Source organism: Eschrichtius robustus, chromosome 9, assembly GCF_028021215.1.
Source record: "Eschrichtius robustus isolate mEscRob2 chromosome 9, mEscRob2.pri, whole genome shotgun sequence".
Taxonomy (NCBI): domain Eukaryota; kingdom Metazoa; phylum Chordata; class Mammalia; order Artiodactyla; family Eschrichtiidae; genus Eschrichtius; species Eschrichtius robustus.
The window spans coordinates 50,753,326-50,767,755 of record NC_090832.1 but is presented as its reverse complement, the minus strand read 5'-3'; the positions used below and the strand labels follow the sequence as shown (position 1 = coordinate 50,767,755).

Genomic DNA, 14,430 nt, shown 5'->3' with positions numbered 1-14,430 from the left:
CTCCACAACAAGAGAAGCCACTTCAATGAGAAGCCCGCGCACCACAATGAAGAGTAACCCCCGCTCTCTGCAACTAGAGAAAGCCCGCGCAGCAACGAAGACCTAACGCAGCCAAAAATAAAAAAATAAATTTATATTAAAGAAATCATTTATAGCACTCTTCCTCTGCAAGCTCTCAGGATAACTACCAGTGTACAGGAAGTCTAGGGGAAAGAGGAATACATTAAATGATAGCAGGGGGTGCAATCAGCAAAATCCAGAAGGTAGGAAACTGTAAAAGACAAACAACCAGTTTCTTCAGCATAGACAACACAAGATGATGGAAAGAGGTAGGGGCAACTTACAGATTAAAAGGGACTTGTGACATACTGATCAGTAGCAATATGTGAAACCTGGTTGGTTGAATCCTGCTTCCAAAATCAAACAAACAAACAAAAAAACACCAACTAGAAAAAAATACGAGGCACATAGTGAAATTTGACAATAGACTGGTTAGTAGATGATTTATTATTAATTTTTTAGGTATGATAATGGTAATGTGATAAATTTTAAAAGGGTCCTTATCTTTCTGAGATACAGACTAAAACATTTACAGATGAACTGATACGATATGGATGAGCTTCAAAATAAAGTAGGTTGGGGGGGATGTATGCAGAGGCATAGATGAAATAAGATGAAACAACAGTTGTTATTGTTGAAGCTGGGTTTTTGCCATATGGGGGGATTTTATATCATTCTCTCTACTTTTGCTTGAAATTTTCTGTAATAAGAAGTTAAAAGGGTTATGAACACTGAATGGCATAGCTGAGTAGATTTATTTTTCTCATGTTTTTTGCTTTCTCTTTTTGCCAATACTTATAATTTATGCCATTTTTTTGTTGCCACGTAAATCACTCTAAATTTTCTCAAGAGGTAAGGTGAGGTAAAGAATAAACAGAAAGATATTTGCCTATCTACCTTTATATATGCATTTTCAGTTTCAATCATTATACTTTTTGAGGTCATTTATTGACCTGTGTTGGAATTCCGTGATTGTCCTTTTTACCTTTTTACTCATTTTACTTCCCACATTCTGGGTGTTTTTCCCAAGTTCATCCTCTTTATTACTGATCGGTAGATAGATAAATGGATAGACAGATAGCATATTTATATGAAATAAAGGAGATGATATCTGGATATATATCTATATATATATGAATAGATATAGTTCATTCTGTACATAATCTATATATAGATCTTTCTACCTATAGACATAGATGTTATACATATATATATATATATATATATATATATATATATATATATATATATATATGGTCTTCAGTGACAAGTCTGCTGTTGCTATTTCCACTATTGACTTTCATTGTACTGCACTTTATTTGTATTCCTGTATTCTTAATAGTGACAATGTCCTCTTTTAATTTACTGAGAATGTAAAGCAGGTCTCTAAATTTTTCTTCTCTCATTCAATAAATCCATTTCAGGTGGATGATTTTCTCCCAAACACATTTTGATTCTTCTTCCTTCTTTTGCAAATGCCATAGAGTTTGCTTTTTTCTTTTTAGTCATTCCGAACTTCAGTAGTCTTTCTTGAGAAATTAGGTCCAAAGCCCCTGCTCAGCATCCGTTTGAGGGCAGGGAGATTTCTTGGGTCCAGAGTCAGAGGGTAGACTGGATGAACAGGCTACAGCCTGCCAATATCTGGAGCCAGAGGGTAAGCCGGTGTCATTCTAGTTCCCATTCCAGCCTTATTAGTGTGGATTAATGCAGAGAAACCTAATCATTGTCAGGACTTAGTAATAAAACTCAGGGTGAATAGGAAGGCAATCAGCAGAGGCTGTCAGCACTGCATCAAGGACCACAGCAGATTTTTGATGCTTTTGCTGGATAACATTACTAAAAGAAGATTGAATCATATAAACTTAAAATTTGAAAACAAATGTAGATTCTGAAGAATAAAAACAAGTGAACAAGCAAATAAAACTATTGGAGTTGCTCAACTGAATTCGGACTCTGGGATTCCTTTCCTATGCCAGGGCAAAAAAAAAAAAAAATTGCAACTTCAGGAATTATTTGTGCCTCAGGTAAACCACGAGTTTTAAGGCTGCTTTGATAGCCACTGCTATATGAAAATAAGCATACCAAAGTGAGAGACTTCTGGGGAGTTGAGCTTCTCCAACATTAGCTTTGTGACAAGTTCATCTGGAATGCTTTGACCACTGATCAGCACCGACTGCAACTAAGAACAAACACAGATATTGTACATGATTGTATAATGTACCTGTGACACACAGCTTTTAAGGAAATGTAACAATTTTGAAAGTTAGATTTGTTTACCATAGCTCCTGATTCAGTGTCACTGGCAATCTGTTCTTCCAAAATTGGTAAAGCTAAAATATGAATTCAAAATATTAGCACAAATTGTTATTAGAATTTCCAAGTTAAGAAACATATTTGTGTGTTTTTTAACTAGTAACAAAGATTAATATTTGTGTCACTTTAGAGGTTACAAAGCACATTTATACACATTATGTCATTTAAGCCTAACTAAAGTATAAGGTAGCAGAATGTATTCCACAGAAAACTTGTCTCTGACACTCACTAGCTAAAGGATCTTGGGGAAGCTAACTTCCCAAACACCTTTGCACCTTGCATGCTTGTGCCCTGTGTAGTATTCAAGGGAATACGAGGATGAAATGAAGTTGTATATGACAGTGATTTGGAAATTACAAAGTATCATACAAAGTATACAGTAGTATTACCAGTCCAGATTCTTTTATAATCATACGTAGTTACATCTACAGCCCATTAATTTTGCACATTGATTGTATAAAAGGAAAATATGCATCAAGAAATGTTAAAAATAGATAAACACGGAAATTTATCTAGCAAAAAGGGGTCCTGAGGCTGAAATTCTAATAACTTGTTTCCTTTTTAAGAGGAGATATTTCATTCCGTGATGGAAGATATCCTGGGACAGAAATGACAGAGGTATAACCTAGGGGAGGACCCAGGAGCTGATTATGTCCCTAGCTGCTAATAATCTATGGAAAGTTTGGTACTTTTTAAGATTTCCTACAAGTGAGTTTTATTTCGATTAAAAAAGGGGAAATTTTTAAAGTTGTGTGTGTGTGTGTGTGTGTGTGTTACGTGTTGCAGAATCTCTCTCTCCCCCAAGTTGTACCAGATCACAATTTCACTAATGGCATGTGAAATGCTCATTTGATAACATTCTTGCCAACAATGATGGTAGAAACTTTAAAGATTCACTGCCAATTTATTAGGCAAATATGGATCAGCATTGTTTTAATTAGCATTTCTTTGAGTAACAGCAAAGTTAAACTCTTTTCTTATATTTGTCCATTTTTATTTCCACTTTTATGAATTACAGATTCATTCTTTTGCTTATTTTTCTATTAAGGCATAAATGGTTTTATTGATTAAAAGAATATTTATATAAAAAGACATCAATCCCTGTCTTATATATTGCAAAGAATGCAAAGCAAATTATAATTAATAAAAAATAAAATTTATCATTGAAGATAATTAAGTCCTGGAAAATCTTCCCAAGAGCAGCTGTGAGCGTTCCATCTCTTTTCATATTTCACAGGGAGACACCCAAAACACACATATCCCCAATAGTTCTAAATTACGGAATTAGAGAATGGGAAGCAGTAGGATGGAGTCAAAGATGTTTCATAAACGTCTTAAATTCTATGACCAAAACTAAGACTCACAGAAGGGCAAAACATGTTTGATGCTATTTTAAAGATAATGTTCACTGGGTTGATAGTGATGTGTGATAAAGCAAATATATCAAATGTTAATCATAGACTCTAATAGATAGTAAGTAGATGGGCGTATGGGTGTTCACTGTACAATGCTTTACATTTTAATGCATATTTGAACGTTTTCATAATAAAATATTTGGGAAAAAAGATAAAATTTACCTTCTACACGAATACATTTCCATGCCTGTGTTAGCTGTTGGGCTAATGTTGTCTTCCCAACCCCCTTAAAAACAAAGATATTATTTAAAACCCAATAGAATAGCTATTTGCCAATAAAACAGATATTTTTAAAGATTCTATTGATGGTTACTATAATTACATAATATTATCAAGTAAAATTTTTTCCATACAATAAAGAATAGACCCTAGATATTTATAGCTTCATTTTTCTCCATTAACTGTCCCATTTGCCACATCTTATGATTTTTTTTTTTAATTAAGAAAATAGCCCTGAAACCAGGAAGCTGTACCATAATGGTATTCTAGGTATTGCACTCTTTCGATTGTTAAATTTTGTAATTTTGAGTACAAATCATTGTGATTATATTGAGATTCATCATTTTATTGCCTTCCTAAAGTTTATAATTGTGAATGTCTTGACAGACTTCCATTTAGTAACTTTTAAGAGCAAAAATTCCTTCTTAATGGACATCTTTGAAAAGTATCATAGTTTAAAGATAAAAGTTCACTTTAATGAAGTAACACTTGCATCTCATTGCTTCCACTGCTGACTTTTAAAATTCTATTCTGTTTTTTAGAAACATAATAGAAGTTATTGGAACCATTTCTTGACCCTGTCCCAGGGTCTCTAGAAAATCAAGTCAGCCCTTAGACTCTGCTATTCTGGAGAGGCTTTTATATTAACCACCTTAGGCCCTCTAATGGTAACTACCAACTAAGCTCAGAGGCTGAAGAAAGCTCTCATCTAGAGGTCCTTACTAGAACTGCCTAGGAAGGTGAGCTATCTTACGACAGCCATTCTTGGTTTCTTCCTGTCTTGCAGAAAGATAATACATAGGTCCACTAACACACTGTGGGTAAAGATGAAGCACATCCCCTCTCAGGAGCTTTAGACACTGATGAGAGTATCCTCCATTTGTCTCTTTAGTGTCCTGTCTTCACATATCCAGAGAGGCTCACAACAAATTTCACAGAAAGTTTTATATGAAAGTTAAGCGTGAAATAACCTTGGATCAGATACTACTAACAATTGTCATGGTGCAGTGCTTTGATGAGTTAACTTATTCATAATATAAAAGCAAAGATAAATACAATCTAGGTTCCTTTTCAATAATAATGTACAAAAGGAGAGAAAGTTATAATTTACAACCAATACTACATCAGAGTTTGTCATACAGTGAAAGTCTAACAAACACTCAAAAAAATTAGCACACTCTGTGGTTTCCAATCTTGTATGGTAACATGAGATTATGACTTTAAAAATTAAAAAACATATTAAGTAATAAGTTAGAAGAGATAACTTACTGGTTTCCCAAATACAACAAAGCAAACAGGTTTAGACAACATAAAGTTTTTGTCAGCTTCATCTTCATTAAATATATCCACAAAAGGATGCTCTTCTGTCTTTTCTTGAGAAGTCATAATACAAAATACTACAGTAAGAAAGAGTAAGATCGTTAAAGTGCCTAATTTAGGAGGAACGGGAAGGCAGGTTAGGGAGAACTAGACTATTCTGTGAATTTACTTAGCCCAGAAGCCATTCCACGCCACTAAGAGAGGGATTTTGCCAATAATGGCAAATAAGTTAAACTGATCTATTAAAACAATAATAGGTTCATAGTTTGAGACAGAAAGCAAAGGCCAGCTATATGCTATATAAGACAGCTAAAATAAAGTATCTTTGAAAGACTAAATTAAGGAAAAAATACATACATGTATATATTCACATGTATGTTTTGATGTGTGTATTCTATTAAAGATCAAATTAGTGTACACACAACCAGCCAAACAAAAACCCAATAGCAAATGCTTTAAAAAATCAAATTAAATATGTTATATGTGTATACACATATAAATTTGTCAATGGGTATGTGTGTAGGGCCTACTAATGGCTCTAATTAGAAATCCTAATGGAAATGAGAAAATATGTAGAACTGAAAAATAATGAACATAATATATAACAAAATATATAAGCTCACAATTTAAGAAGTTATAAAAAGAAAAATAGAAAAATAGATATTAAAAATTAATAAAATAGAAAAACATTATATAAAGGTCAACAAAGCTAAATAGCGGTATTTTGAAGAGATTTACAAATAGAAAACTCTGTCAAGATTGATCAAGAACAGAAGATAGAAGGCACAATTAAACAATATTAGACATTAGTTTTTTAGAGGTGTGTTTTCTCACATCTCAAAACTAAGATTTTCCTACGTTTTCTTTGTTGTTGATTTCTTTCATTATAATCAGAGACTGTTCTCCATATTATATTAATTCTTTGAAATTTGTTGAGTCTTGCCTTATGGCCTACCACATGGTAATTTTCAAAAAAAGTGTCTACATCCTTGAAAAGGATACACAATTTATATTTGTTTGATGTAGTGTTCTTTAAATGTTGTTTACATCAAGTTTGTGAATTTTATTGGTTAAATCTTCCATAATGCTTACTGATTTACTGTCTACTTGATCAAACAATATTAGACATAGGAGGAAGGACCACAGAGAAAATAATGTTGCAGATACATAGATAATAAGAGGCTATCATAAAGTTATCCCAAATAAATTTGAAAACTTAGGCAAAATTGACAAATTACTAGAAAAATCAGCTTCTTAAGAAACAGAGAAAAACTTGAGTGGTTCTATAACCATTAAGGAAACTGAATCAGTAACTAAAAATCTTCCAATAAGGAAACCAGATGGTTTTATTGAAGTGCTCCAAGTCTTGCAATCTTATAGACACTCTTTCAGAAAAAGGATAAAGTGGAGACTTCTTACTTAATTTATGGCTCTCATATAACCTCCATACCTAAACAAGAGAATAGTGCAAAAAAGAAAAATTATATGCCAACTTCATTCATGAACAAGATTTTTAAAAACCCTAATCAAACTATTAGCAAGTTGAATCTAGCAATATATGAAGAAGATAATAACATCATGGCCAAGTTGGGTTTCCCCAGGAATTCAAGGATGGTTAGTATGAGAAAATTAATTTATCATATTAAAATAAATTTAAGGAGAAAAACTATATGATTATCTTAATAGATGTAGAAATAGTATGAGACAATTCAACACCCTTTAATGTTCAATAAAAGATAAACCTCTTAGCAACTAACAATAGAAGGGAACTTCTTTTATTGATAAAGGGTATGAATGAAAGACACCCTTATATTTAATGATTAAATATTTAAAATGTTCTTTTTAAGACAAAAGAAAGAAAAGTGTAATTATTCCCAGTTGATATGACTGTCTACATAGAAAACCCAAATATGTCACAGATAAATTTTAAGAATTAGTAAGATAATCCAATTTGCTGAATTCAAAATCATTATACAAAATTCAGTTGCATTTCTATATATCAAAAATAGCTAGAAAATTTAACCAAATATATATATGACTTAGCAGTAAAAATATAAAATAAACAGGATTAAATAGTACAAAAGATATACAAGCTCTTTATGGAAAAGTTACAAAACCTTATGAAAATACTTTAATGAATAGACTTGAAAAGTGGAACAAAACTTTGTCCCAGTGATCTGGGACATTGTTCACAGAACAATGAAAAATAGATTGGAGGGGGCTATATACTTCCAGGTAAATGCGATATGATTACATTTCTCTGTGGAAGTTAAGAATATTCAAATGGGCTTAATATACCAATATTATTTTAAGATGACAATATGAAATAAGATGTAGTAAGAAGTATTACTAGTATACTAAAAAAATTTGAGATGAAAACTTCATGAACTAAAGGGCTGAAATTTCAAGTTTTTTAAAAATACCATCAAAATAAGTAATGCTAGTATAAAATGTAGTTGTAAAGGAGAAAATGCATCTAAACCTCTTAGAGAGATAATGCATTTATTAAGGAGTCTCCGTAAAGCACACTAAAACCAGGGTGATAAGGCCTGGAATGGGGATATCTAGTTGGATGTCTAAGTACCTTGAGTTTTGAACCCCAAGATTACCCCCAAATGCTCTGTATTAACAGAAGTAACCTTCTCATTTATGGAAGAGAGCAGCCTCTCCGTGCCTCACCTGAGGCAGATGCCTCAGAAGACAATGCTCGACTTATACAAGCTTATTTCCCCTCATAGCTTCTAGAGCAGTAACTGGGGTCAAGTGTCAGCCCAGCCCAACTGGGGAGGCACTGGACAGGAAGAAAGGTGTTATGCACCTAAAGAGCTCCGGGGCCTGGCTATGATGTACCAACAGGATCCAGGAGAACAGACCTCGGAAAGATCTTGAGGGTGTCAGGTGAGGGGAATGCAGACTGGATAGGAGTTTATTGACAGTGGGCTGTCTCCCACGACTCATAGTTTAACATCCTAGCTAGGACACCTGGAGCAAGTCCTAATTCACTGCTGGTAAGGTTACTTGAAGCTTGGAAAAAAACAATGAGGTGTAAATGCCAGAACTGCCTTGACAGGGCACAGAGGCAGGTGTTAAATACTCACAGAAGTGGCATGTTAAATGGATTTATTATGTTAGGCCAGAGAACCATCAGCCTACTCTGCTCTTTGGGATGGACAGAGGGCACTCTTTTCATTAAGATGTTAAGGAATGAGCTAGTAAGGGAGCGCTGGCATCATTAAGAATCTCAGTGGTGGCTGTCCTTTTTTGGGCCAGGATTTAAAGTAAGGGAGAGGCCGCTATGATACTGGGTTCTCATGTGTCAGTGGGGATGACGGGGTCTGGAAGAGCAGAGGCCAGGTGGCAGCCCTTAACTGTCAGAAACAAAGTAAGTATAATTACTATAATGGGCAGCAAGCCCAGAATGGCCACAAGCAAGACCCACAGAGATCTGCGGTGATAGTGATAAACCATGGGCATCCCAGGGGTGAGACAGAGGAGCAGTCGATGAAAGTGTTGATTAACTTACATTTCTAAAAACGAAAAAGGGCAAGTGAACCAAAGGCTGATGTCAGCAGCCACAGTGGAAATCATGATTCCTTGTTCATGATTCCAGACCCCACTGACTGAAGGGACGGCAAGGAGTCCTCGAGGATCTAGCCTACAACTCCATAGCAAGTATTTATAATAGGGATTCCCCAATCCTTCCCCAAGAGAACCTACAACCATTAACCAGAGAAATAGACACTGTGGAAATAGGAATATTCTCCTCTTTCAACAGTTATAGGACACAGGGTCTCAGCTGACATCAATACCAGCAGATCCAAAATGCCATCATAGCCTCGTATTAGAGTGAGGGCAAATGGAGAACCAGTGATAAATGGAACCTTGGCTCAAGTCTGTCTTACAGTGCATCCAAAGGGTCTGAAGGATCACTCGGTGGTTATTTTCCTGGTCCTTGAGTGCATAACAGGGATTGCAGCTGGAAAAACCTTCACAGGGATTCCCTAACTGTGGAATAAGGGCCGCTGTCATTGAAAAGGCCAAGTGGAAGCTCATGAAACTGCACACCTGCTCCTTAGCCTCTGCCCTAGATAAACAATAGTAAATCATCCTGAATGAAATGGAAGAGTGCTACCCCAAAACTATTTAAAAGATGCATCGTCCTGTTTAATTCTCTAGTCTGAGTTTCTGCAAAAACCAGATCATGGCAGATGATATTGGACCACTGTAAAATTAACTAGGGGCAGCCCCAATTGCAACTGCTGTGCAGAGAACTTTACTAGACGGACACAGCTTCTTATACTTGCTATGTAGCTACTCAGCTGGAAAATGCATTGTTTTTTCAATACACATCAAGGAGGAGGATCAGAAGCAGTCTGTATTTACTTAGAACAGTCAGCAATGGACATTTAGTCTTACCCTGGGAACTCTCCTGCTCTTTGTAACAAATATAGTACAAAGGGGTCTTGTTGATCCACAATATTGACAATATCAGACCCGGTGAGCGGGAAGTAGCAAGTGTTCCGGATGCCCTCCTAAGACGTGTGGGCAGCAGAAAGTGGGAAATAAACCTACAAAGATTCGAGGACCTGTTATATTGGTGAAGTTTTAAAAGGCCAGTGGTCTGGGACATTCTGAGACATTCTCTCCAAGGTAAAGGACAAGTTACTGTACCTTACACCTTCTACCTCTAAAAAAGAGGTGCAATATTTTGTAAGTCTCTTTAGTTTTTGGAGACAGCATGTAGCACATTTGGGAATACTGCTCTGATCCATTTAAGGGTTGACTTGGAAAGCTGTCAGATTGGAGTGGGACCAAGAGAAAGAGAGAGCTCTGCAGCAGTTTCAGGCTACGGTGCCCGAGGCCTTGCTTCATGGGCCATATACCTGGCCAGATCCCACGATGCTAGAGGTAGCTGTGGTGGGTAGGACACCTTTTGGAATCTTAGAATGCCTGGCCATGGGACGTCACACGGAAGTGCCCATCATGAGCTGGGTATGTCAGACGATCAAATCCTCAAGTTGGGCAGGCACAGCAGGAATCCACTGAATGAGAAAAATGGAACACTGGGATCAGGCCAAATACATTTCATAAGCAAGCAGCCTAGACACCCCCATGTCACCTATCTCTGGCTCACCAATGTCTCTTGGCTCATACCTCATATGGCATTCCCTAGGAACAGCTGATAAAAAAACAAAAAAAAATCATGGATGAATCATGATATATCAGTGCAAGCTGTAAATGGAATGCCTTCAGACTTTAGTCCCATTCAGGTGTAGCCCTGAGAGATGGTGATTAGGGGAAATCCTCCTGGCGGGTAGGGCTTTAAGCAGTATTCCTAGGTCCTCAATTTGGAGAACAGTGCTAAATGGCTTGGTGCAGGGCCTGGAAGGAGCAAGACTGGATGATAAGAGAAAGAAGAGCTCTGGGGAAGAAGCATGTGAATGGGGCTATGAGAGTGGTGTAACAAACATGATATATGGTGATCCCCAATGAGTCACACCCTTGTATAAGGAGTTACTGCACTGGCAGGTGGAGGTAGTTGCTGCTGCATAATTGGGGGCAGGAAGATATCTGTATTTTTGTGCTTCCTTTTCTTTTAGAAACTGGGACCAGACACCGCCTTGAAGAACCAGTGACAAGGTGTTGGAAATTTAATGTGTGGGGAGGGGAGTGGCTATGAGTGGCACAAAGAGTGGAACGTAGCAGATGTTATTAGTGCCCTGCCCCTATCCACTTGATATGTGCCTTTTCCAGGGATGGCCAGCCCAACTTCCAAGTGCTGGCATGTGTGATTCTTTGTCTAAGGACTCTTTGTCTAAGGACTCTTTCTAGCTGCCAGAACTTATTCTGCCTGAGCACAGGGCAGACTAGAAGTTACAGGGAATTAATGTCCTGCCATAGCAGCCCTCAACCAATAACTGATGGGAGTTGGTGAATAAATACCCCAGCTCCCTTTCTCCTTACAAGGAATAACTGGGACAGACATCCAAGCATTCCCCAGTGAATTCAGCCCGCAGAGAAATTTGCTTGATAATATTCCCTTTATTAGCTTCCTTCCCTTTCCTGCTGTTGTTTGCTAGATTATTGCCCATGTAAACGATTTGTCCTCAAATTTTGTCTCAGGATCTACTTCTGGGTGAACAAAACTAAGGCCAGGTTCGAATGAAAGTCCTTAATTATAGTATAACATAATAATTGAAAACTAAATATTGGAAAACCAGAGTTCTATAGTTATTTCGAGTTGTTATCCTAAATAAAAACATTGTGCAAATACTTAACTCATGTTCAGGAGAGTTGGTTTCCATTATGAAGTGGAACAGAACTAAATATTTTTCCCAGTTAAAAGATCTAAGTCAATGCAAAATGCCAGAACTGACATGGCCATCTTTCTAGTTCTTAATAAAAAGGGTCCCAAACTATGAAAGAAAATGTAAAATAATAAATAATTAAATATTAATTTAAAAAATTTGTAATTTCTCAATTTTGAATTTACAATATAATCCCTAATGCCACATTATGGATTTTAAATTTTAAAGTTTCCTTACACTTAGAGCAGTTGAGAAATCCTCTAGCAGTGGGTTCTGCGGTTAACAGGGGGCCCATCTCCTGGGAAACCTAGCACTTCTGCCTAGGCTGGGTTAGCTGTCGCTAGAGTACATCTTACATCTCACAGTAGGTGCTCAGTACTTATCTGTGGAATGAAGACATTGATACTTGAAAAGGGAAGTGGGTTTAAAAAGCGGAATTTACGGAGATCCCGAAGTTTAGTTTTGCAAGAAAAGGAACTGGTCTGGGGTTCCCACAGGAGGTGGGATCCCATTAGTGCGACACCCAAATGCATCTGAGCGGTGGGGTCCGACCCCTACTTACCTGGCCGCAGCGGACCCCAGCGGACCACACCAGCAGGCCTTAGCCGCCTCCCGGGACTCTCTGTGGAGCGGTTGCCAAGGGATCTGCTGAGCGGTTGCCAAGGGAACCCAGAGCTGAGAAGAGCGCAAAGCCTCTCGGGGGGCGGGGCCTCGGGAGGTGGGGCTGTGATTTATTTTCTCATTTTCAATATTCACTTTTGTACCTAATTTTGTATTCATAATTAGAATACACTCTTTTCACAAAAATGGAAGGTGATGGTCAAAGAAGGTACATGTATTGTCTATTTATGTTCACGCACATCCAAAGGAAGAAACCTTATTTTAATGCAGAACTACAAAGCCAGTGCTACACTGCACTGCATTACACTCGGCAGTTCATTTTTAGAATTTACAGATGGTTAACCTCGTGCACAAGTATGTGGCAAAGTTGGAAATTTCCAACTTTAGATGATTCAAAAAAAATTGCTTGAACCACACACCCTCTGGACAATGTGGGTTTTGTTGACCCTCCTAAGGGTAAAATAGACAACAAAGAGAGCGAGGGCGGGGGGGAAACACAGACACTCAGTGAAAGAACGTTGTAGGTTTCCAAGAACTCAAGGGCAGAAGCAGGCAGGGAAAAACAGACCAACTTGGGAATGGATCTATCTGCAACTCGGAGAACCTCTTCAAAAGAAGCAATCCAGTCCCAAAAGATCCACTTTTCTAAAGAGAAGGACCAGATAAACGAGAGATTCAACTAAACCAGCAGCTCTTTTCCCCGCCCACTTTTTCTCTTGCCAGTACCAAAGATGGCGCTCTTTGCTTCCTCCCTCGGCAGTACGCAGGTTCTGGGAACCTCTACACGACCTCTCTATGGTGCACCCTCCAGCCCCGCCCCCTCCTTGCCTGGGGCTGGGCTTGCCTGGAGGTGGGGCTTAGGATCCGGAAACACTTAAGCAGTATTAGTTGGTCGTCTATGTATTTATCGCCCAGGCGGTGTTTTTCCCGGCTGAAGCTGGGGTGCAGGGTCTGAGACGTCTTCTCTTCGAGTCTCCTGGGGCAGTCCAGAGGCTGCCACAACCTGGGCCGCGGCCTGGGTCCCTGCCGTGGGGGCCCCCATTAGCTCGGGCCATGCCCGCAGCCGCCGCCCCCATTATCAGCTCGGTTCAGAAACTGGTCCTGTACGAGACTAGAGCTGTGAGTACTCTGCGCAGTGGAGCGCGGGCGGGAGGGTGGCGGCCGAGCAGGTGTGGGGCAGAGGCAGCATTTCCCCCCCAGCCCCCCCATTTTCCCAATTCCCTAATCCCAGCGGCGGGAATATGCCTGAGGGGGCTTCGCCCAGTTATCGCACCCAGGGCTTTTGCACGTAAACATTTCCACTTAAAAGCCACGGTCGGAACACACTGGCAACAGGTGTTTGTGGTATCTCAGTAACTGTTAATGAGGTTTTATACGAGTTACTGAATTCTTTGCAACTTTCAGGAAGTCTTAGAGTTCTACAGTTCACTGGTTACAATACAGGCAGGGGTATGGAGAATGTTTTTGACCTGTGAATCGGTAACTTGTCTGTTTTCCTATTCCATGGCATAGCATCGCTATGATTTATGTTAATTACGTGCGCTTTTATTGCTGACATTTTTGGTTCTCTTTATTTGAAAGGAAAGAAAAACTTATTCTGTTTAAAGACGGTTGATTTGTTGGGGTAACATTATTTTGCTTTTCTCTTGACTTTTTTCCAACACATTTTATTTTGTTTTATTACTTCAAATTGCCATGAAAATAGTTGCTAGTAGAATAAGCAGATTCGTTTTTATGTTTAGGTTACTAGTTCCCTAAAATTTAGGGAATGGTGTTTATAGACATACGTACTTTGTCGTTTGTGTGGTTGGAAAATAAAGTATACTTTTTTAAATTGGGGTAACAGTGATATTAGGGTCTGTGTTTAAATTACACTTTATGGTAACAAGATTGCATGTGCTGGAAACGTGCACAGTACTCTTCCTTGTGCTATAGAGTGTCTTATAAGGCACAGTCAGTGGAACTTGGGTTGTCTCTACTAGATAGAAGAGTATAAGAAGGTACTTATCCTAACAGTTTCTCAGTTATAACAGGGTCCTAATAGCTTGTCTGCCTCAGGTCATCATTAGTGTAGAAACACTGTTGACCCTAAATTAGTTTTGGTGACAACTTCATTTGATTAGATCCAGACCAGAAGATGAAATTACCTAATATACTGTATTTGCAAATATCTT

The 14,430-nt window shown here is 38.0% G+C and overlaps 2 protein-coding genes across 5 annotated transcripts in view; one reads left to right on the top strand and one right to left on the bottom strand.

The window, feature by feature from the left end:
• Window positions 1-12,283, bottom strand: part of AK9 (adenylate kinase 9) — a 117,369-nt gene extending 105,086 nt beyond the window's left edge. Inside the window, exons 1-6 of the mRNA XM_068550841.1 lie at window positions 12,198-12,283; window positions 10,211-10,369; window positions 5,277-5,404; window positions 3,951-4,014; window positions 2,338-2,390; window positions 2,143-2,239 (exon numbers count right to left, since the gene is read on the bottom strand). Of these exons, the coding sequence (XP_068406942.1) occupies window positions 2,143-2,239; window positions 2,338-2,390; window positions 3,951-4,014; window positions 5,277-5,393 (331 nt within the window). The 5' untranslated portion in view covers window positions 5,394-5,404; window positions 10,211-10,369; window positions 12,198-12,283. The remainder of the gene's footprint in view (window positions 1-2,142; window positions 2,240-2,337; window positions 2,391-3,950; window positions 4,015-5,276; window positions 5,405-10,210; window positions 10,370-12,197) is intronic.
• An 846-nt stretch (window positions 12,284-13,129) lies between these two features.
• Window positions 13,130-14,430, top strand: part of FIG4 (FIG4 phosphoinositide 5-phosphatase) — a 129,886-nt gene continuing 128,585 nt past the window's right edge. For all 4 annotated transcript variants that reach the window (XM_068551406.1, XM_068551405.1, XM_068551404.1 and 1 more), the window contains exon 1: window positions 13,130-13,375. In XM_068551406.1, the coding sequence (XP_068407507.1) occupies window positions 13,310-13,375 (66 nt within the window). In that variant the 5' untranslated portion in view covers window positions 13,130-13,309. The remainder of the gene's footprint in view (window positions 13,376-14,430) is intronic.